The sequence below is a fragment of the Salmo salar genome, chromosome 07 (assembly GCF_965601325.2).
Source record: "Salmo salar chromosome 07, fSalSal1, whole genome shotgun sequence".
NCBI classification, from domain to species: domain Eukaryota; kingdom Metazoa; phylum Chordata; class Actinopteri; order Salmoniformes; family Salmonidae; genus Salmo; species Salmo salar.
In genome coordinates this window covers 14,687,577-14,711,430 of record NC_138297.1, presented here as the reverse complement: position 1 = coordinate 14,711,430, position 23,854 = coordinate 14,687,577, and the positions used below count along the sequence as shown (strand labels likewise).

At 43.0% G+C, this 23,854-nt stretch overlaps 2 protein-coding genes across 37 annotated transcripts in view; one reads left to right on the top strand and one right to left on the bottom strand.

Moving 5' to 3' along the window:
* The window catches only part of ank2b (ankyrin 2b, neuronal), a 328,402-nt gene extending 307,705 nt beyond the window's left edge, over positions 1–20,697 (top strand). For 17 of the 23 annotated variants that reach the window (XM_082977374.1, XM_082977375.1, XM_082977372.1 and 14 more), the window contains 5 exons: positions 7,998–8,081; positions 8,318–8,482; positions 13,948–14,136; positions 14,429–14,520; positions 15,965–20,697. In XM_082977374.1, coding sequence (XP_082833500.1) covers positions 7,998–8,081; positions 8,318–8,482; positions 13,948–14,136; positions 14,429–14,520; positions 15,965–16,178 — 744 coding nt within the window. In that variant the 3' untranslated portion in view covers positions 16,179–20,697. The remainder of the gene's footprint in view (positions 1–7,997; positions 8,082–8,317; positions 8,483–13,947; positions 14,137–14,428; positions 14,521–15,964) is intronic. The other 6 variants (XR_014392870.1, XR_014392867.1, XR_014392869.1 and 3 more) reach the window with 6 other exon arrangements.
* Positions 20,698–20,957: 260 nt separating this feature from the next.
* Positions 20,958–23,854, bottom strand: part of LOC100380644 (calcium/calmodulin-dependent protein kinase type II delta chain) — a 117,874-nt gene continuing 114,977 nt past the window's right edge. For all 14 annotated transcript variants that reach the window (XM_045721539.2, XM_045721541.2, XM_045721540.2 and 11 more), the window contains one exon: positions 20,958–22,584. Coding sequence is in view for 1 of the 14 variants with exons in the window: in XM_045721540.2 (XP_045577496.1) it covers positions 22,581–22,584 (4 nt within the window). In the remaining 13 variants the exon portion in view is untranslated. The remainder of the gene's footprint in view (positions 22,585–23,854) is intronic.

The following is a 23,854-nucleotide window of genomic DNA, read 5'->3' as shown; positions in this document are numbered from 1 at the left end:
CTTTAGTGACGTTCTGTAGATCATCATCATCCCAGTCTATATTTTCAGATGTAGATTATGAAACTGCACCCTTAGTTTCATTACTTTATAAGGATAGACCTTCATCACCTGAATCAGCAGCATCGATAGATGAGTACAGAGCGCTATCACTTGACTCACCTATACCTCAGTTTCGACACTTATTACCCGACTCTATTGTTGATTATAGATCAGATTCACCTGAATCAGTATCATCAGACACTGAATATGTTCCAATGTCGCTGGAGTCTATAGCTGCAGCGCATAGATCAGATTCACCTGAAGCTTTAGACTTTGAAAAGGAGATCACGTATCCAGCGTTGACCAAATCGGAATCCCCTAAACCCCTTGTTTTTCTATCCGTGACAAAAGCAAAGTTGACAAAATCTGAGACAGTTGTTCCAGAAAAATTACAATTGGCAGCAGAATCATTTGAAGCCATTAAACCTAACCCTGTAACGTCAGAACCTGCTATTTCAACAGGCATGCAAAATATACATCTAGATATACAGCAGTCCACTCAAAAGGGCAAAAGAAAACTCAATCCATTGTCGGCAAAGACGAAATCTGCAAAAAAAATTAAATCTATGTCCGCCAAAATTGATCCGGCATCTGAATCAGAGACCGAAATTCCTGCTGAAATACAATTATCTGAGTCAGCATTACCTTCTACAAACCCACCTCCAATGAAACCTGCAGAAGTTGTAACTGCACCTAAACCAGCAGTACCCGAATTTACTAAGCCTGAACCTCACAAAGGACTATCAGTACCTGATGTAGCTCAACCTTCAGAAGACCAACACATGGTACTATGCGTGTCACCAATAACTGTAACTGAATCAGGTGTATATGTCCCTGAAAGTCCACCAATCATATTCAAGTACACAGCTCCACCCTTTCTGGAATCTAGTAAACCTGAACCTCTTGAAGGTCTATCAGCCACTGGTGACGAGGCTCAACCTCCAGAAGATCAAGACATGATACTATGCGTGTCACCAATAACTGTAACTGAATCAGGTATTAATGTCGCTGAAAGTCCACCAATATTAATCGAGTCCTCAACGGCACCATTATTTGAATTTAGTCAACCTGAACCTCAAAAAGGACTATTAGTACCTGCCTTGGCTCAACCTTCATCTGTATCACCATCTGTGTCACCAATAACAGTATCTGAATCAGGTATACATGTCCTTCCATCAGCAATACTAGTGCCAGAGTACAGACTTGTGTATGATGCAGAGCTTTGGAAGCTTATCTCTCAAGTAAATGACCCACAATATGTAGGAGAAACCTACTGTAGTAAAACAGGTGTGTTTGAGTATGCTGGACAAAGAATAGAGTATGAGGAGACATCGGAATCGTTATCAGTAGATTCGCCAGCTGAGGAGTATGACTCTAAGCCACTGTCACCGGAGTCATTATCAGAGTACAGACCCATGTCATCTTCATCCTTGATGCTGTTGAAGGATATTAAAGCAATATCTCCTGCGTCTACAGGAACAATGAATGAAAATAGATCATTGTCACCAGATTCCCCCGTACCCAAATATTCACCATTGTTATGTGAAGCTGTTCAGTTTCAGTTTCACCATAGGTCATCATCACCTGAATCGTTACCAGATGATGAGGTTTCTGAGATATTTGAGTCAAGATTTGTAGCTATTGAAGGTAGACCCTTATCACCTGAGTCGACTGGATCAGTCAGTGAGAACAGCTCACTTTCAAAAGACATGGTACCTTGTGTGTCACCAATAACGGTAACTGAATCGGGTGTAGAAGTCCCTGAAAGTCCACCAATAATATTTGAGTCCACAGCCCAATTCTTTCCTGAATCTTGTAAACCTGAAGGTCAGAAAATACTATATGTACCTAATTTAGCACAACCTTCAATAGAGCAAGATTTGACACCATCTATGTCAACAATAACGGTAACTGAATCAGATGTTGATGTCCCAGAAAGTCCCCCAATAACATTCGAGTCCACAGCCCAATTATTTCCTGAATCTAGTAAACCTGAAGCTCAGAAAGGACTGTCAGTACCTAATTTAGCCCAAACTCCAAAAGAACCATCTGTGTCACCAATAACAGTATTTGAAGAAGGAATACATGTCCTTCCATCAGTCATACGAGTCCCAGTTTACAAACTTAAGTACGATGCAGAGCTTTGGAAGCTGATCTCACCAATACATGACCCCCAGTATGTAGGGGAAACCCCTAAAACTGGTATATTTGAGTATGCTGACAATATCATAGAGCATGTACAGACATCAGAAAGAGAAAGTCAAAGTTCATCAACTGAGGTTACTGAGGAAAGACCACTCACACCTGATTCTGAGTCTGAATATAGGCCTCTCTCACCTGAGTCAGTTAAGATAAAGACTGTTTTGAGAGCAGAGTCAGTAAAGTCATTGAAAGCATGTCAATGTTTATCTCCGAATTCCCCCATACCCCAATATTCAAAATTTTTCCTTGAAACTGCTCAACCCTATCATAGATCATTGTCACCAGAATCAGTGTCTGATGCAGACGTTGAAATAGACCCAAAATATTCAATAGCTCTGGGTATTGACACTAGATTGTCCTTTCCTGAATCTCTAGGATCTGTCCATGAACATAGACCACTGTCCCCTGACTCTCCTGTACCTCCGTTTAGACAGGTAATACCTGAATCTGTTCTTGGATATAGATCCTCATCGCCTGAATCAGTGACTACAGTGACTTCAGAAACCAAACATATACTATCTGAGGCTTTTTCCTTTTGGCAGAGACCAGACTCACCTGAGTCAATAGCATCAGATACAGAGGAAAGACCCCTATCACCTGAGTCTTTATCAGAGTATAGAACCATGTCTCCTGAATCAGTCATGCTACTGACAAACAGCAGATCATCATCACCTGAATCTACAGCATCAGTGGATGAATACAGGTGTCTGTCTCCAGATTCCCCCATACCTAAATTTAGACAAGCATTACGAGAGTCTATCGTTTCAATGGTTGGATATAGGTCCTCATCCCCTGCATCATTGGCAGATTATGAAACAGAATCTGAAACGGAATACACTCTTTTGATTTCTGAGATTGAAGATAGACCTGACAGTCCCGATTCAACGGCATCAGTAGATGAGTTTAAAGCTCTGTCACCAGACTCTCCAGTACCCAAGTACACACAGCACAAAACTACTACACTAGTGGCATGGAATAGATCATCATCGAATGAATCGATATGCTCAGATACAGAATCTGAAATAGAGTTATTCTTAGTCGCCTCAATTCTTCTTCAGGATAGATGCTCATCACCTGAATCAATAGCATCTATAGATGAATGCAGGGCATTGTCTCCTGACTCACCCATACCTCAGTTTAGGCAGATGTTACCTGAATCTGCAATTTCAACCATTGGGTACAGGTCATCATCACCCGAATCATTTGCTTCAGATATTGAATATGTACCACTCATTTCTGAGTCCTTATTTGATGAGGTGAGACCAGACTCACCTGAATCACTAGCATCAGTGGATGAACATAGGTCTTTGACACCAGAGTCACCAATTCCACAATTTACACAGGTCACACTTGGGTCTACCACAGTAGAAACAGGATATAGGTCTTCATCCACTGACTCAATAACATCCGACATGGAATTTGAGTTGGTATATTCTGACAAATCCTGGCCTGACAAAAGAGCAGTAATGCCTGAATCAGTGGCATCAGTTGATGAACATAGACCATTAACACCCGAGGCTCCTGTCCCTGATTATAGGGAGGCGTTACCAAAATCTGTATCAATAAGGGAATTATCCTCCACTGGATCAGTGTTGTTGGATTCGGAACACTTGATATCAACTGCAGAGTATTTTGCTACTGAACCTACACAATTGTCACCTGAATCAGTTGAATCAAACTGTGGGGAAACACAGTTGTCAGCCAAAAGTCTCATTCCGGAGCGTGTATTACCATCAGAAATATTGGCACGTGAAGAAACAGACCAGAAACCAATGGCTGGTTCACCAATACCTGGAACAACCATGATGCTGGAAGAATACCATCTAATGTACGATGCACCTGAGTCTTTGCCTGACTGCCAACCCATGTCACCTGCAACATTAATATTAAAGGCAGATGTTGGAATATCATCACCTGAATCTGTGTTATTAGAGAAACAAGTTGAGAAGGATAGATCACTATCCCCTGAGTCAGCTGAATACAGACCCATGTCTCTGGAATCAGCAATGTCAATGGTTGACGTTAGAACATCTTCACCTGAAGCAATGCATGAGATGAATGACAACAGGTCGCTTTCTCCAGACTCACCTATCCCTCAGTATACAATATCAGGTGTATCACGAATGGATTCATGTAATATGGAGTATGCCACAATAGAACACAGGTCATCATCACCTGAATCAATGTCTTCTGGCTCTGAGTATGAGCTAATGGCCATATCACCGTCAGCATTAGAGAGTAGGCCATCCTCACCTGATTCCCTAGAATCAGTCGGCAGGAATAGACGGCTATCGCCTGACTCACCAGTGCCTCAGTTTATGAGGATTTTATCTCAGTACTTCATGGAACCCCTTAGTGATAGAACGTCTTCACCTGAATCAGTGTCATCAGACACTGTATTCGTAGCCTTACCTCTAGATTATTGGGCCGATGTCCGCCGATGGCAGTCGTCTCCTGAATCCGGTGAATCAGATGAAGAGTTAAGTTTAGTTATTACAGGTACAGATACAACGACATTTAAAGCAGGTACGTTGAGTCATGTGACAACTGTTTTAACATCTGAGCATGTCCCATTGTCACCCAAAGAAAAGTCCTTGGGTGTCACTCTGTCGTCAGTCCCCGATAATGAATTTGAAATAGAACAGGGACAAACGAGCACGACAGATCAAGGCTTACCAAGGGTCAGTGTACTAGTAGCAGAAATGGTTACCTCATCTACGGAATGGACACAGACAAAGCATGGTTCAGAGCATGCTGAAACCATCCCAACTCCCCAAGCCACTATTGGTTTGGAAGACGTCAAAAAGGTCCAGAAAGACGTCCCAGTAAATCAACAACCAGTGAAGGTCCAGGACAGAAAGGAGGAAGAAGTAGAGGTCCTGTGCCCCAGTGCTAATACAATAAACACCCAGGAAGACCCACAGAGGGTAAGAGAGAGAGCATGATAAAGCTGACTTGCACGTGCCATGAAATAATGGAATAACTCCTATTCTAATGGAGGATGACAATAACACTGTGTGGTCGAAATGGATGTCTGGATTCAGCAATGTGTTTCGGTGAAATGGAGTGTATCTGAGGAATGTTTGTGCGATCACAATAGACTTGGATGGTGTTTGATGTAACTAACCAATTTTGTCTCTTTTGAGATGTAACTAATCATTTGTGAACGAGCACAATCTCATTACTTTAACGTCATCTGGCACTATGATTTTGGCCTTTAGAATTGCATGGTTTGTTTTCCAATAGTTTGTTTTGAAATTTGTTCATGCAGTGATTTAAAATATAACATGATGTTGTTGAGGAAAATGAATAACAAGACCTAGTACTCTATTAGTGTTATGCAGTTTGTTGATGGGATGTCAGTGGTGCATGCCAACTGACTTGCTGTAACAACGCATTTCAGTAATCCATGTTCAAGTGATGTCAACATTTATTTCTAGGCTCCGTCTCAAACTGCCAAGGAAATACTGTTGCAGACCGGTAATGGAAAGATGCAAAGTGAATTAAAGTCTACCATGATAATGGAAAGTACTTTACATGAACAAAAGGCGGTTCCAGCCTTCAGTCAAGAAACCAGAGTATCAGGACGGGCATCTACTAAACAGATGAAGACAGCCACAAGCTATGAACCTCTTATATCAACTCCATGGCAGATCAGTGAACAAGACCCCTTCACTACCCATAGAGCAGTCACACCTAAATTAAAGAAACCTGACTCTGCCAGTCAGGAATTCTCTGACTCGAGTGAATTTACATACAAGGAATTTGAGCAGATTCAATCGGGTGAGTTATTTTCGCCGATGTCAAACCAATTCCTGGTGCCTCCAGATTACGAAGCTGTGTTTTCCGGATGCCAGTCTCTGAGAGTCTCTGAGTGTAGCCAGATGTCTCCCACTGATATGAGTCCAGTTTCGCCAGTCTTCAGTGACTCTCTGTCAGATAAGAGTCAGGTCACAACCACCACCCTGATAGGTCTTGAGTCCGCTTCCAAGTCTGTTACACCTGGATCCGCAGAAGCCTTTGAATTCTCCCCAGACTTTAAGCGAGTGCTCGGTGAATTTGAGAAATCACTCTCTGCATTTGGACCAGATATCCAATCAGATTCCGCCCAAGAAGACTCAGACCTGGAGTTCTTTGACTGCAAAGATGACTTGTCAGACTTCTTAGAGCCAGAGGATCTGGAGCCAGAGGAACCTGAAGTCCTCTACCGCATCGAAGAGCCTCCTTCCCCAACCCCCTTCGGCAGCACACCGGAAACAGGCTTCCTCAAAGGGAGCCCTTTATACAGCGCACAGTTCCTACAGGTGGATGACCAAAAGCGCTTCTCATCGGGTAGTGAAAGTCTTGGGGATTATGGCATTTATGACAGACCTGAAAGTGAAACTGTACCCACATGTGAAGAGCTTCTCTCCAGGTCGCGGGCAGGGTACGATGACGATGAGTACTCTCTGGAACGGGTAAGAGGTCGAGCATGACGACTGCACCCTGCCCTGGCTTGTGTCCCAGCTTCTCAGGCTGATTGCAGTGTTACCACAGTCCAGAGAGGACATCAACTCACTCAAACACAAGTACAAAAAGCTTATGAGTGCTGTGTTTGCATGTGTGTATACTTACAAAACAATACACTGTAAGTCAAACCACTCCAAAGTGGGGTCACTGACCAACACAATGGAATAATCATGGGACAAAATAAGGAATAAGGAATATACTTACCTTTGAGAATGTTTGCTTGCTGTGTTTGCTAATTATTTTCATATTTTCAGCTAGGGTATCTGATACAACGAAGAGTACCTACAGTACATACGAAAACATTCTATAAAGAAAAAGTGAAATAATTGTCAAACCTTTACTGTCAATACTTCATATTCCACATCAACATTCCATACAGAGGTACTTGTTTAGGCTTTGACCACAATTTCTTTGGATTATCATTTACATATCTTGCATGGCTGGTTTTGTTGAAGGGGTGTTGTACAACTGGGCCTTCTCTTCATCTTTCATCTCCAACACCATTTCATAGAACCTCGTATTTTATTTATTTCTGAAAAGTTATATCAGGTCTACGATAGCCTATTTTTGAATGCCTTTTTGCCATTCCAATGAGAGAAAAGTAAAAAGTCCAACCGAGAAAGAGAAAAGAAGGAACACTGTTGCGTGTTGTTTTGTTCTTGCAGTAACTGTGCCTGCAGTAACTATACAAAATGTGTAACCATGATATAATGATCTATTATGCTCACAATGGCTGTGTGCTGTCTCTCAGGAGATAAATGAGGAGCTAGGGTTGCTGTCATCGGATAACTCAGTGGAAGAGGTGTTAACCTCCAGGGTGGTCCGACGCAGAGTTATCATCCAGGTATCGGGCATTGGAGAGCATGTGGAGGAGTGGGCCCTGCCATAGTGTGCTGTGGTGCTGTGTTTAGATGGGAGTTGACTTTTAGGTTGTGGGTAATTTTGTTGCTATGCTGAACTTTGGATAATACCTATAATATATATATATATTCATATTTAGATTTCTGTCTCCGCTTTGTTTTATACTGCATCCTCATATGCCATATCATTTTGTTCTGTGACAGATTGATGAAATATTTGTGGTCTTAGATAATGGTTCAAAATGACTGATCTATGTTGTTTTATTTCCCTTTTTGAGTTTGCAATGTTTAAACCAGTTCCTCTGTGTACTTGCCTTAACTCCAGTGTGTGTTCCGGGTCTGTTAGGTCAGGGCTATGACTGTGCATCTACTGTGTTCTCTCTCCAGGCAGATGACCTGCCAGACATCCCTCCCCAGACAGTCACAGAAGAACAGTACATGGATGAGCAAGGAAACATGGTAGTCAAGAAGGTAAAGGGACATTTTACACCTACATTCACAGACACTTACCTCTAGAACACTCCCTGATTTACAGTAGACATCAACAACATAAGAAAAATATAAGCTCCCACCAAATTATGATTATTTATGACATAACTACTATTTATCAATGATTTTCCCAGGCAAATAAGTGTGTTTGCTCTTATATGACCTAGTCATGGAGCTCAGTGCTCTACATTCCTCTCTCTCTGGTCTCTCTCCCCCAGATCACACGGAAGGTGATCCGTAAGTACTTCTCTCCAGACGGTGTGGAGAGAGAGGAGGTGACGGTGCAGGGATCTCAGCAGGAGATGGTCAGCGTGGAGGAGGGAGATGCCTTCTCCAAGGTGGTGAAGAGGACAGTGGTCCGGAGTGAGGGAGATCAGACTGAGGTCAGTCCGTCCATCTGTCTGTCGTCTTTGTGTCTATACGTTTACATTTTGGTATTTAGCAGATGCTCTTATCCAGAGCGACTTACAGTAAGTAGTGAGTGCACACATTTTCGTATTTTGTTTGTACTGGTAAGGGCTGTGCGGTCAGCCGGTGATTGTCAAGCAAATAACTGTTGGTCTCACGGTACTTGACCGTTAATTACAATAAACACATGTAGCATCTCCTGGCTTCCAGACACAGCCTACAAGCCACTGATGCAGATCTATGGAACATCTACATTTTAGAAAGTCTAATAAATCCATGTAATATAGCCTACACCTAAATCCATTATTTATTTTAGACAGGTCTAAAGAAGCATGATATGAAGAAAATGTAGTGTATTTCAGAATAACATACTCTGAGTTGTCCTTATGTTAGGTCCTGATGTGGCTATGCCAAATGGCTGTGGGCTACACTAGTTCCTTTAGCAGACAAGATTTGCTTAGAATTCCGTGGCATTATATTATATTATTTTATAGTATGAAGAATACAATTGAACATAGCTGAATAAAATAGAAAGGATATTTTCTCCAAACGAGTTGAGAGAGTGTGTACATGCAGCTATTCTGTGTTGAGCAGTTAACAAAGAAACAGGTCCTCCTATATGCTTCATTTAGAGTTATTAATGTAACTTTAGTTGTTCTACAAACGTTGGGCTATATGTTTAGATATTTAAAACATTGTAAGGCTGCATGATGCGAGTCTAATGATGATTTGGAAAAAAGTAGCTTGAAAGGCATGAGCTCTGCTTTGTTTTTTGCGCAGGCTGTACACACTACATCAGTCTCTCACAATTTGACAAGCACTTGATAATGCCTAGAATTTCACAGCGACATCCCCTTACTGTAGCCGTAATGCACCTTAAAAAAATCCATGCCGTTTGCGGCCAGTGGCCATTGTGCCACTGGCTGCGCGCTCCATCACGTGATTGGGTCTTTCTCACAGGCTACAAGTTAAGACAGACTTATCGGGGATGCAACTGCACGTCTTTATCCAATTCAGAGGTGCATATTGAAGATATTGGAAGAACTGTCCACATTTACTTTTCGTCAGCCAACAAGATGAGTAAGGCCTAACGAACAGCAAAAGCAGTAGCCTATGTCAATCTTCTATCCCACATAGTACAAAGGTCGACCTATTCTATTCTGTGTGAGAAATAAATATTCCAAACATAGTCTGGGACAGTTGTGGGATGTGATAGATCCCAAATTAATACAACCACTAGGCAATGAGGCTGATGCAACAGATCAGAACGTTAAGCTTCAAATGTTGATCAATTATTAGGCTATTTCTTCACATTATAAGCACAGCAGTGCGCACATGGTGGTAGGATATAAGCGTGAATGTTCCATTAGTGGGAAACTCCATTGTCAAAAGTGACCACAAATGCCATTAAGCAATTAATGCTGTTATTATAAAGGTGCATTTTTATAGCAAAATATTTCTTCCCCAAACTTGAAAGTCACGCGCTGCTTATGTTTGCCAGTTAGGCTCTACACCCCTTGTAAAGCGGATTAATGTGCTTCATTTTAAGAAGGTATTTGGCCACTTTAGTTGTGATACAAACCTTATTAAAACATATAGGTCTATGGGCTAGGCTATATGAGGTGTGCGACTATGATTAAGTCGCGACAAAAATACATTGTTTCTTTTGCTCGGCATCATTCACAAGTGTTAATATATAATTCACAAGTGATAGGCTGATATTGTCACCCATCAGGCTATTCTTGATTTAATCTTGTCTTTATATAAACTAAATAATGTATGTGTGAAATTAGTTTTGATTTAAAATGGACCATTATCATGCATCTGTATTGAAACAGGGGCATCGGGGAAAAATACATGTCATCTATGCACCAAAATTGCGAATGGAGGACGCTTTTCCCCGTGGTTTATTTTCATGCCTGCCAGGTAGGCTATAAACCTGTTGTAAATATAAGCTATGTGCTTTAATATTAGGAAAGTTGAGAAATAAATATAGTAGGCCTAGCCTATAGAAAGATGAACCCCCTCTTTTTAGTAGAGGCCATCATTGCATAGCCTATAGAAATGTTGCACAACATGAGCTCTCATGAAGTGTTTGAATCGATTTTCATTGATGTCAGAGTGATTAGAGGGACAACAGAGTGCTGAGTACCAGGCAGTTAGCAAGTTTGGTAGGCTACTAATGACCAGCAGCAGCATCAGAGCTTCGAGAAGCCTAGTTACCGTGACTAAACAGTCATGTGGAATTTGACTGCCTGCATGAATGCCGGTGTGGAGGTAATACAGTCAACGCGACAGCCCTAGTACTGGACCCCCATGGGAATCGAACCCATGTCTCTGGCATTGCAAGTGCCAAGTGTCTATAGTCTTTCTTTGGGGTCAATATTCCAGTGTTTCTGAAAACTATTGAGTATTACATGCAAGAACCATTTCAATGGCAGTATACTTATGCAGCATACTAGATACTGTAGATATCTGTCACCTAGAACACTACACCTCCCATAACCCCCTGCGCTACAGGTCACTTGGCCAATTAAGGAGCTGAGTGATAGGTTAACTTGGCAGCACCTGTGCTAAACTGGGAGCATGCCACAAGAGGAGCTGCAAAATGCACAGCTTCATGGACCCAGGGGGTTTTTCTGGATCAAAATGGGGCTTAGGTGGTGGGAGTGGCAGTGGGCATGTCAGTGGGCGTGGGAGTGGCAGTGCATCGGTACCAACCATTAGTATGTGTGTAACAGGGGCTGAGCTATAGCGGAGTTTGTGAGACAAGGGCGGATCCAGAAGGGGCCCGGGGCTGGGTAATTTTTACAAAAACTTCTGTAGAGTCAGAATGTTTTGAGCTCTATGATACTCACAAGCGTCGTTAGAAGGTAAAGGGTTCTTCTACATAGAAGATCACAGGAAATCCCAGGACATACAGTAGTGTCTATAATGCTGTATAAGCTCACGTAGTTGCTGTCACAAACTCCACACAGTTGTCACTAACTAGTTGGATATTCATTTCCCACTGAGCAAACCATTTCTGTTCTTCACATAATTCATTTTGATCAGGTTTTTGCTTTGGCTGACCTTATTTTCTTTATTGACATTTGTCAATGAAACTCATGAATGCAACTGTTTATGTCAAATAGTTTTGTGTTCTACTAAGCTAGCATACAGAATAGTTTTAAGATGGTCATAAGATGGTCATTTAGCTAGTTGATTTGGAATTTTAGGACCCCTTTAGGTATCAAAAAAATATATAAAAAATGATTTGATAAATTATTACGTTTGGCCTTTACTACTGTAGCCCATAGAAACACATTGAATAACAAATTCATAAAAAAAATGATGAGGAATAAGGATATGAAGTGTCTGTCCTATATCTGGGAGATATAAGAAAACTTGGACACATAGTTAAACCCTTATTTTTGTTGCCACAAAACTACCTCCATACTTCCATTTGTTTGTATGGGTTACTTTCAGACGAGTCCCGTCTTTCCATAGAGTGGTCATAACCGCTCGGACGCTACAGACGGTTTCGTGAAAAGACCGATTTTCAGGATGTCTCCTGGTCTGACAAACACTGCTGTAGCTCGTGGATTGAGATGCAGCCAACCTGATATCTCTAGCTTAAACTGGAGGATTTTGATGGGGATTGTTTTATTATGTTTCTTAGATTGATGCACGGGTGCATCAATAGACTCTTAAGGAATAATTATTAAAGGTCTTATAAATGAATCATATATACCCATTGATTATTGAGGAATATAACTTAGAAATTAGCTTAGATGAATAGTCATAAACCATCAGAACCCAAAATATAAGCTTGTTTTACTCCAATGTTTGTAAATAAAGTAAATGTTAACAAACACTATTTAGCCTCAAAACATGATTAAAACTATAATTTTGATATCATGGATCATGGAGTCCTTGCATCCATAGCTCTGTCTATGAATTTGAGAGTGGTTCAATTTCTCCAGCCCAATCTCTCAGCTTTTTAACGAAACAGGTGCACTTTGTTATTGTTTCAACTGCTGATTGCCTCTTTAATGTTTGAATGAAAACCTTTTGAATCATTTAATGTTTGGAGTATATTACATGCTGACTGAGTTAGACCTTTTGATTTGAAATACTGTATGATTAATATATTCAAAACCTTCATTTGCCTTAAACCTGTCTCCTGAGCCCTTTGTACTGAGATCCTTTGCATATTCATGGGCCTTGTGTGGTCAACCCCTGGCTACACCATAATATATCACGTATCTTTAATTGCTACAGAGTGGACAGTGCATTCGGAAAGTATTCAGACCCCTGCACTTTTTTCACATTTTGTTACGTTACAGCCTTATTCTAAAATTGATTAAATATACTTTTTTTCTCATCAATCTACACACAATACCCCATAATGACAAAATGAAAACCGGTTTTAATTTTTTTTCTAAGTTATTTCAAAATAAAAAACAGAATACCTTATTTACATAAGTATTCAGACCCTTTGCTATGAGACTCAAAATTGAGCTCAGGTGCATCCTGTTTCCATTGATCATCCTTAAGATGTTTCTACAACTTGATTGGAGTCCACCTGTGGTAAATTCAATTGATTGGACATGATTTGGAAAGGCACACACCTGTCTATATAAGGTCCCTATATAAGGTGGCCAGACGGAAGCCACTCCTCAGTAAAAGGCACATGACAGTCCACTTGGAATTTGTCAAGAGGCACCTAAAGCACTCTGACCATGAGAAACAAGATTCTCTGATCTGATGAAACCTACTCTTTGGCCTGAATGGCCTGAATGTCTGGAGGAAACCTTGCACCATCCCTACCGTGAAGCTTGGTGGTGGCAGCATCATGCTGTGGGGATGTTTTTCAGCGTCAGGGACTGGGAGACTAGTCGGGATCGAGGGAAAGATGAACGGAGCAAAGTACAGAGATCCTTGATGAAAACCTGTTCCAGAGAGCTCAGGACCTCAGACTGGGTCGAAGGTTCATGTTCCAACAGGACAAGGACAACGACCCTAAGCACACAGCCAAGACAACGCTGGAGTGGCTTCGAGACCTGAAAATAGCTGTGCAGCAACACTCCCCATCCAACCTGACTGAGCTTGAGAGGATCTGCTGAGAAGAATGGGAGAAACTTCAAACTATGGCACACAATACAAGTGTGCCAAGCTTGTAGCGTCATACCCAAGAAGACTTGAGGCTGTAATTGCTGCCAAAGGTGCTTCAACAAAGTACTGAGTAAAGGGTCTGAATACTTTGTAAAAATGTCTAAAAACCTGTTTTTGCTTTGTCATTATGGGTTATTGCGTGTAGCTTGAGAAAAAAAAAGATTTAAACCATTTTAAAATAAGGCTTTAATGTAACAAAATGTGGAAAAAGTCAAGGGGTCTGAATACTTTCCGAATGCACTGTAAATCAGTTAGCTTTAAACTCTATGTTTGACCTCTCCAGTTGACCTTCTCGGAGCCCCTTGCCCTGGGGGCTACCATGGCCTCGGAGATCGAGTCAGAGCAGACGCAGGGTCGAAAGGTCAACAAGGTGGTCAAGACGACGGTGGTGAGGGGCGAGAGGATGGAGAAGCAGACGGGTGACCCCTCGCTGGCCGCAGACCTCCCCTCGGCCAAAGAGGACTTTGAGAAGGTCAGTAGGTTGAGGGACACCAGTTGTGATATAAAGCCAGGAAGGTATTTTCTACCTCAGTGGCTCGAGCAGAGCAGGTTGAGCTGGATCAAGTGTTGTAAGGGATACTATGCCTGGAACATAAAGCTGAATGCTTAGAGCTTTATAGCATGCCATTGAAATGGTTCTTGACTGACATGTTTGTTACTGTATGACCTGGTAAAACCTTATTGAAGACTAAACTCAACTCTAAGACTAGACACAGGGGGTTTTGGTGTTTGAAATGTCCTTTTCCTTGTTCTGTCACATCCAGGCATTGAGTTATGCTGGAGGCTTTGGGAAAATTCAACTTCCCCATTTAGTAGAGAAAGAGGTTGTGAAGGAGGACGGTTCTGTTGTCAAAAGGTTTGAGAACAGCATGCGAGTGTTCATTAATTGACCCAAGGTGTCCGTGTTTGTACACTCCTGTTAGTTTTTTGAGCGATTTATCTGAAAGCATGGTGTAAATACCTCTGTCTTAACATTTAGATTACATGCTTATATAAAATGCTAAGATTCGGACCGAGGCATGTGCAAAGTAAGTTACCCATCGAAGGGCGTGTTTAAAATGACTCATACGGTTGCTGTTGGTGATGGTAGAGAGAAGGCTAACCTGCATGGGTTTTTTTGAGACGTGGATTAGCTTGAAATGTTTGGGTCACTATGACCAGTGACCAAAGTTTAGAGATAGTTTTGGTCGAACGCCTGTCAATGAAGCTTTGACAAAACTTTCAGGTTCTTTTGGAATTATTGGTTAACCAAGTCTAATAAACTCTCTTCCTTCTCTCGCTTTCTCTCTCCCTCCCTCCCTCTTTCGCTCTTTCTCCCATCTCATTATCTTACCCACCCACTCCTTCCCTCCCTCCATCTCTCTCACCCCACACCTCCTCACCCCTTACCTCCATCCACCTCTCCCACCCCACACTTCCTCACTCCTTCCCTCCCTCCACCTCTCCCACCCCACACCTCCTCCCTCCCTCCACCTCTCCCACCACCTCTCCCACCCCACACCTCCTCCCTCCTTCCCTTCCACCACCTCTCCCACCCCACACCTCCTCCCTCCTTCCCTCCCTCCACCTCTCCCACCCCACACCTCCTCCCTCCTTCCCTCCCTCCACCTCTTCCACCACCTCTCCCACCCCACACCTCCTCCTCCTTCCCTCCCTCCATCTCTCCTACCCCACCCCACACCTCCGCCCTCCTTCCCTACATTTCTCCAACCCCACACCTCATTCCTCCTTCCCTCCCTCGAATTCTCCCACCCCACACCTCCTCACTCCAACCCTCCTTCCATCTCTCCCACCCCACACCTCCTCCCCCCTTTTCTCCCTCCATCTCTCCCACCCCACACCCCCTCTCTCCTTCCCTCCCTCCATATCTCCCACCCCACACCTCCTCCCCCTTTTCTCCCTCCCATCTCTCCCACCCCACACCTCCCCCCTCCCATCTCTCCCACCCCACACCTCCTCTCTCCTTCCCTTCTTCCATCTCTTCCACCCCACACCTCCTCCCCCCTTTTCTCCCTCCATCTCTCCCACCCCACACCTCCTCTCTCCTTCTCTCCTTCCATCTCTTCCACCCTACACCTCCTCCCCCCTTTTCTCCCTCCCATCTCTCCCACCCCACACCTCCTCTCTCCTTCCCTCCTCCCATCTCTCCCACCCCACATCTCCTCTCTCCTTCCCTCCTTCCATCTCTGCCACCCCACACCTCCTCCCCCCTTTTCTCCCTCCATCTCTCCCACCCCACACCTCCTCCCTCCTTCCCTCACACATCCTCCCTCCTTCTCTTTTCTCTGTCCCATCTCCAGAACCCAGATGCATAAGTCTCGTACCCAGAAGAGGACTGTGGCGATGGATGCCCAGGGTAAGCATGTGCACCTGGAGCGGCTGGACGACACCCCAGAGACCCTCCAACCCGATGCCCTTCAGCAACACCTGCACTTGCTGCTCCAACGCTATTGCGCCAAGGAGGAGGAGGGAGGAGAGAAGGAGAAAGAGGAGGAGAGGAGAAAGAAGAAGTGATGGGCTTTTTTGATTTGCTGGCTTAGTTGTGTGTCTTCCCTTTTGGCCTCGCCCCCCATGCTACATAAGCCTCCTATCCACAAAAAGCCTATGAAGTCTTGTAAGCTAATCTCTACCACAACTCTAACCCCTCGGTGACCCCTAACAACCCTTAACCTTTACCGCCCAGCCAGACTTCCCCTGCTAAAGACACTGGATTGCGTTTTGGTTTCAATTTTAGTTTTTCCCTTTTGTGGCAATTCTTATTATTTTTGGGGGCTTTTGACTTGTTTCCAGTTTTTTTTTGCTCATTTTGTGACCAAAGATGGCACCCCCTTTCTCGTCGGGTGACTTAGAATATTTTTTTTGTCGTTATCCTTTTGTTTGGTTCTTTTAGTTTTTGGCTGCTGTGGTACAATAAAAAAACAACACAAAAAAATGCAACGAATGAAAACAGCTACAGGAAACGTATGAAGAGGGTGCACCTCGCACATTTGCCTCATGTAGAGGCCTCTTTCTGAAGGAACGATTGTAAACATTTGTAAATAGAGAAGACTGGTAGAAAACAAAACAAACAGCAATTCAAAAGCATTTGTTATATTTGTCCCACGGTACCTGCTGTACACGTACGTGTACCAATCTGGTCTGAGGTCAAAGGTGAAGGGTCTTAACAAATTTGACCCTTTTCATCCGACTATCAAGAGATTGTTACATAGGAGTCAGTTGTCATAAACAGTTTTGGAGAGATACTGTTTTAAAGGAGTGAATGCCATAGTCTTTCATCAAGGACTTTTGATTCAGATAAGCGCAAATACGCTGTGATCTGAACCCCCATTTTACTGAAGCAAATCATCCCCATATAACCCTCCACTACAGTTCAGTTTACAAAGTTGGCTCAAGGTGGTTATGTGTGTAATGATGTGGTGTCGTTTTTTTACATGAGCTTTGTGAACACACGTTCAGCCCCAGCCCCAGGTACTGTCCCCATCTCCCTGTTTTTCTCTGTCTGTTTCTGTCTCATGGGTGTTGTGTAGTCAAACTTCCTTCTGAGCAGTGCATCAGACTGCTGCCACCTATGTGTGTGTGTGTGCATGTGCGCGCACGTATGTATGTGAGTGTGTTTGTGTGTTAGTTCATAGTATCCTCACCGACATTGCGACCTGCCATTTGCGAAAGAAATGATCTAGAATGTTCTCTTTTCTTGTCCTTCATGTACGCGCTTTTATCTTCCATTACTACACCTATAGGTCATAACACTAGGTACGTCGCCCCTCCTTCCCTCCCATCACTACACCTATAGGTCATAACACTGGGTACGTCACCCCTCCTTCCCTCCCGTTACTACACCTATAGGTCATAACACTGGGTACGTCGCCCCTCCTTCCCTCCCATCACTACACCTATAGGTCATAACACTGGGTACGTCGCCCCTCCTTCCCTCCCATCACTACACCTATAGGTCATAACACTGGGTACGTCACCCCTCCTTCCCTCCCATAACTACACCTATAGGTCATAACACTAGGTACGTCGCCCCTCCTTCCCTCCCGTCACTACACCTATAGGTCATAACACTGGGTACGTCGCCCCTCCTTCCCTCCCGTCACTACACCTATAGGTTATAACACTAGGTACGTCACCCCTCCTTCCCTCCCATCACTACACCTATAGGTCATAACACTGGGTACGTCACCCCTCCTTCCCTCCCGTTACTACACCTATAGGTTATAACACTAGGTACGTCGCCCCTCCTTCCCTCCCATCACTACACCTATAGGTCATAACACTGGGTACGTCGCCCCTCCTTCCCTCCCATCACTACACCTATAGGTCATAACACTGGGTACGTCACCCCTCCTTCCCTCCCATAACTACACCTATAGGTCATAACACTAGGTACGTCGCCCCTCCTTCCCTCCCGTCACTACACCTATAGGTTATAACACTAGGTACGTCACCCCTCCTTCCCTCCCGTCACTACACCTATAGGTCATAACACTGGGTACGTCGCCCCTCCTTCCCTCCCGTCACTACACCTATAGGTTATAACACTAGGTACGTCACCCCTCCTTCCCTCCCATCACTACACCTATAGGTCATAACACTGGGTACGTCACCCCTCCTTCCCTCCCATCACTACACCTATAGGTCATAACACTGGGTACGTCACCCCTCCTTCCCTCCCATCACTACACCTATAGGTTATAACACTAGGTACGTCGCCCCTCCTTCCCTCCCATTACTACACCTATAGGTCATAACACTAGGTACGTCGCCCCTCCTTCCCTCCCATCACTACACCTATAGGTCATAACACTGGGTACGTCGCCCCTCCTTCCCTCCCATCACTACACCTATAGGTCATAACACTGGGTACGTCGCCCCTCCTTCCCTCCCATCACTACACCTATAGGTCATAACACTGGGTACGTCGCCCCTCCTTCCCTCCCATCACTACACCTATAGGTCATAACACTGGGTACGTCGCCCCTCCTTCCCTCCCATCACTACAACTATAGGTCATAACACTGGGTACGTCGCCCCTCCTTCCCTCCCATCACTACAACTATAGGTCATAACACTAGGTACGTCGCCCCTCCTTCCCTCCCATGAGTCACTTGTGCGTGCCATCTCACCCCTGTTCATTTCCCTCCTATCAATGACTTTGATTAAAGGTATACTCAGCGATATGACGTAGATGCAGAAAGTTAACATAGTGGGTCAATTTCCACAACAACTAAGAGCGTTGAAGCGTGAGGCTCAACTTCTCTGCTGTTTTGGTCCTGTGGCTACCACTCTGTGAACAGCGTGAAGCGAACCCGTGCACATGCGCAGATACTGTGTGTGACTGTGTGAGAGCGAAGTCTTGCATCTCGCTCATCTCAATATCTGCGGTGCTTCTCGTGGCAACCTCATTTCATTGAGTGTACCTTTTTAAGCCTGTTAAGATTGTACAAGCAAGTATGGGACAGAGAGAGACCAGTGTGCTGTAGTCGTTCTGTTTTATTTGCTGCTGTTGGTTTATGGTATCCAATAAATGGTGATAAGATGGAAAGATTGGCACATCAGTTTCTGACAGATTATTTTTGGTCTGCTTCGTGTTTGCGTGTCATAGTAGCGTGGAGATAGAAGATCCTTTATCATTGGCTCTTTTACATGCATTATTTCTTGCTCAATGGTATGTTTCCACAATCTTGTTCTGAGGGCAGATTGGTTGGATGGCCAAGGAACGGAGCTTGAGCTATATGATTGGTTGGATGGGGCCAAGGGGTGGAGCTTGTGACAGGTGAAAGTCAAATGAGAAAAGCAACGTTAGTGGATGGATGAACGAATGGTGTTAAACGCGGTTTGCGACATTAACGTCCCTGGTTCAACTCCCCATGCGTCGCTTCTTGTTTCCTAAACTAACTTCATCTTACTTTCTAAAAATGTTTTTACCCCTTTTTCTCAGTATCCAATTGGTAGTTACAGCATTGTCTCATCGCTGCAACTCCCGTACGGACTCGGGAGAGGCAAAGGTCAAGAGCCATGCATCCTCTGAAACATAACCCAACCAAGCCACACTGCCCACTTAACCCAGAAGCACCAATGTGTCAGAGGAAACACTGTACACCTGGCGACCATGTTAGCATGCACTGCATCTGGCCAACCACAGGGGTCACTAGTGCACAAAGACATCCCTGCCAGCCAAACCCTCCTCTTTCCCAGACTATGCTGGGCCAATTGTGTGCCACCCCATGGGTCTCCCAGTCGTGGTCAGCGGTGACAGAGCCTGGACTCGAACCCAGAATCTCTAGTAGCACAGCTAGCACTGCCTTAGGCCACTCATTACTTGAGAAAGTAAACTGTTAGATTCAAAAGACCAAAACTTCCAGTTCATGGGGTGTACCTGAGTGGCAGAGGGTGTAAGACATAGGTTGCCATACAGAAGGTGCCTAGTTCAAATCCCGGTGTAGCTTTTATTTCCTTCACATTTCTTGCCTAAACGTTCTGCCCTCAGAACAAGCTCTACTGTTAAATACCATCCAAGTAATATCATTGTGATTTTGCCCCCACAGACTTGCAAGGCCTATTAATTTCAACTGGTATACATGGGGGTGGACTAAACACTGAGCAGTCTTCTGCAGATTACATATTTGCCAAGTTTAATTTTGTTTCTACGTATTTATTGATGTCCAGCTATGCTCCTCCTCTCCTCCTCCAGTGGGCGGAGACATGAGTGTGTTTTATGTGTGTGTTTGTGTGAGTGCAAGTTGAAGATGGGAAAGGGAATTTCAATTAAAACTCTTCGACCGATAAGTTGCCATTGTACGCAAGGCTTCACATGAATTCTGAAACGCTCTAGAAACCATGACTGAAACAAATGCAGAAACCAAAAACAGAACTGACATGGATGTACTGTAATCTTGGGCTGGCTGGCTGAAAGCATCGTTGGTGTTATCTGTGGTACAGACTTTATCTATGTAAGCTATCTAATATTACGGTTCATCACTTTGCCAATTTACTTTGTGTGATCAAAATAAAAGAAACAAAAAAGTAATTGTCAAAAAAGTGCATTTGATTTGATGAATCCGCATCTTGTTTCCATGGTGATAACAATATTACACATATATAAATATCTATGAGGGCATGTATTAGTTATGAAGTTAAAAAAGGAGGGAAAAGTCTGAATGGCTAACATGGTATAGCGGCTACAGTGTACGTGGCAGAATATTAAATTGTACATGTGTCAAATGTGTGTGGTGTGGTTGTCATTTTTACTAACCATGCTTTGAAGGATTACACTACAGCCATTAGAAGTAAAATGTAAACTTTTTTTTAAATGTATTTTTTTATTACAGTGATCACCTCACAAACTTTAAGCTATGGGCAAAGTGACATGGAAATAAGAGATTTGGCAGAAATCACATTTCTTAAACATTTATCAGTCCTTTCTCATCATGGCAACAATATACACTTTGTCCCATAGTACAGTTCAACGTAACTTTAAAAAAATGATTGTGTTGTCTCACCCTTCCTGTAGGAACAAATCATAAATGGTGGAAGTAACAGTTCTTAACACCACAGTGGATATCCTAATGGCAAACCTACTCAATGCCTTTAATCCCAAGCGTTGTGTAACTAAATATTCTAGGTTGACCTTGATAAAATTTTACTGCATCTCTCCCTTACATTTCCATCGGCAAAACCAACCTAATCACCCATTTATGAAAATATCTACCAACTAGGAAAAACTGACCAGAACAATGTGATCCCATATGACTGTATCCCTTCTCAGTATAAAACATTGTGTGTTGCAACTTGTCAAGTAGAGTAACTAACACGCAGGTGTCAGTGGTAAAAGTAGCAAGTAAAATGTTATTTGTCTTCCATAGGTTCTTATGCATGGACACGGGGTTGGGGAGAGAGGAGATGGTACAGACTAAAAAAAACAGACAACCGTTCGCTATACATAAAAGGGTCAATAGTTCCAATAAAATTCACATAATTATCATCATCATCCTTATGAAAATATCATGATTGGACTTTAAAACAGTGTTCCATATGTCATACGATGGCTTTGAGTAATACAAGTGAAAGAATGATCTATAGTTTACATTCTATCATTGAGAATTCTGTCACATTGCGATGATGTAGACGCAAACGCATATCATAAAACATAGGATACCATTTTCCCTTAACATAAACTGTCAATAAAAATTCCCAGTAATCATACTTAATATTGAGCCAGTTGAGAACAACTTGAATTGTTAAAAGATTGCAAACTAAGCTCATATTTAAACAGTTTAATATTCCAGAGTTTAAGCAAAGATATAGCGATTCACGTCAATCACAAGTCTATACATCACCAAAACAAAAGCAAGCTCATGTTTGTCGTTCACTTATGTTCTTAGATTTTTCTGCACAAAGACTGACATTTAAAGAAGGATTGACAGACTGCAATGTAGGTTTAAGGCTAAACCTATATCATTTCAGTTATTGGGATTGATGTGTAATATTCAGATATGAATACCTTGATGAGTTTGGTGTTGGTTCACCGCATGTTCCTGACACTGATAATATTGAAGATTGAACATTTTCCCATGGCATTCAAACTTAAAACATGTTCAAAAAGAGGAAATCATTGTTTCAGAATAAAAAATAAAAAAACATGTTTAGTTATAAATGTCCTGCGATGAGACAGAAGAATGCGATAAAACAACAAACATTTTCACTCTGAAATGATCAAATATAAAATTATATCGTCAAGATTGTTGTGTTTTTCCTTTTCATATTTTGCAAGAAGAATCTTCAGTTCAGCATCAACGATATGTAAACAACACTCTGAGATGGCAGAGTTGGGCCGGGATTGGATGAGGATGTGACAGACACTTGGTAGGCGGGGTCCATAGATCAGCAACAGCTGCAGGATAGGGAGTCATCTCAACTGCAATACAAAGATAATTTTGTAATTAGTAACTTGTGTTGTATTGTCAAAATATGTGTTTGAGGCTGGAGAAAGACCAAAGCGGAAACAAAGCAGACCAAGCTAGCTACATAGCTCCTGTATAAAGCAGGTCTGGTGGGCTAAACTGCAGTAGTTGCTCCACTAAAAGTTTTGCGATTATGCTGCGGGACTTAGGTCATTTGTGGTTTAATACAGTACCCTGCGTCACCAATTCATTGCTCCAGACCAGCACAAGGGGGAGTTAGAGCACTGATTATGCTTTTGGGTCCTGCGATGTCTCTAACTGACAATGAATGAGCGACATAAACCTAAATAGAAACTGATAATTGTGCAGGACTTCAGTATTACTTACTAAAACTGTTGTTACACTAAGGTTTTTATTATTTTATTTTGCTCTTACTGTAGTACTTTAGGCCACTCCCGACCGGTCACGTTGTACAGCGCTTGAGTGGCGCAACGGTCTGTGTTGCTACAGATGATGGTTCAATACCCGTGCCGGCCTCAACTTTTTCCTCGCTCATTTTACGTTATTTGAAAACGAAATCTCCAAAATATTGTTATTTTTTTAAACAAAGGAGATTATTATTATTAATTTAGAATGATATAAAAGCCTGTTGGATATTCTCACAGATATATTATTAACCCTGTTAGTAGCAGGACAATATATATTGGTCATGGCTCCTGAGTGGAGCACAATGGGATTGCCTTGCAGTTCTCCAGCTGTATCCACTGAAAGCACCCGAGGTTCAAGGTACGGGGGCAGGGGGCACGGGATGAGCCACAGAGCCACGCACAGAAGACGGATCTAGCCCATGGGGAATGGAGGAGGAGGAAGGCGGAGAGGGTGGACCCCCACCCCGCCACACTGGGTAGCACAGAGCAACACTTTATGGGGCATTGCACTAATAATGGCGCGACTAGGGAAACGTTCCTGCTGTTCTTACTGCCAGTCTGCACGTTGAAACCAAAACCATGTAACTAATAAATGGCATCTTTATGCTTTCGTTAATAAAATAATGATAAAAATACTCTTTCATAATGCCGATGTTTATTTAGTTATGGGTCCATAACAAATTTCTATGGGAATAAAAATCACTGAATTACAGAAATATCCTCCAATCCTCTATAGTCCCTGTGCCCAAGAACACAAAGGCAACCTGCCTAAATGACTACAGACCCGTAGCACTCACGTCCGTAGCCATGAAGTACTTTGAAAGGTTGGTAATGGCTCTCATCAACACCATTATCC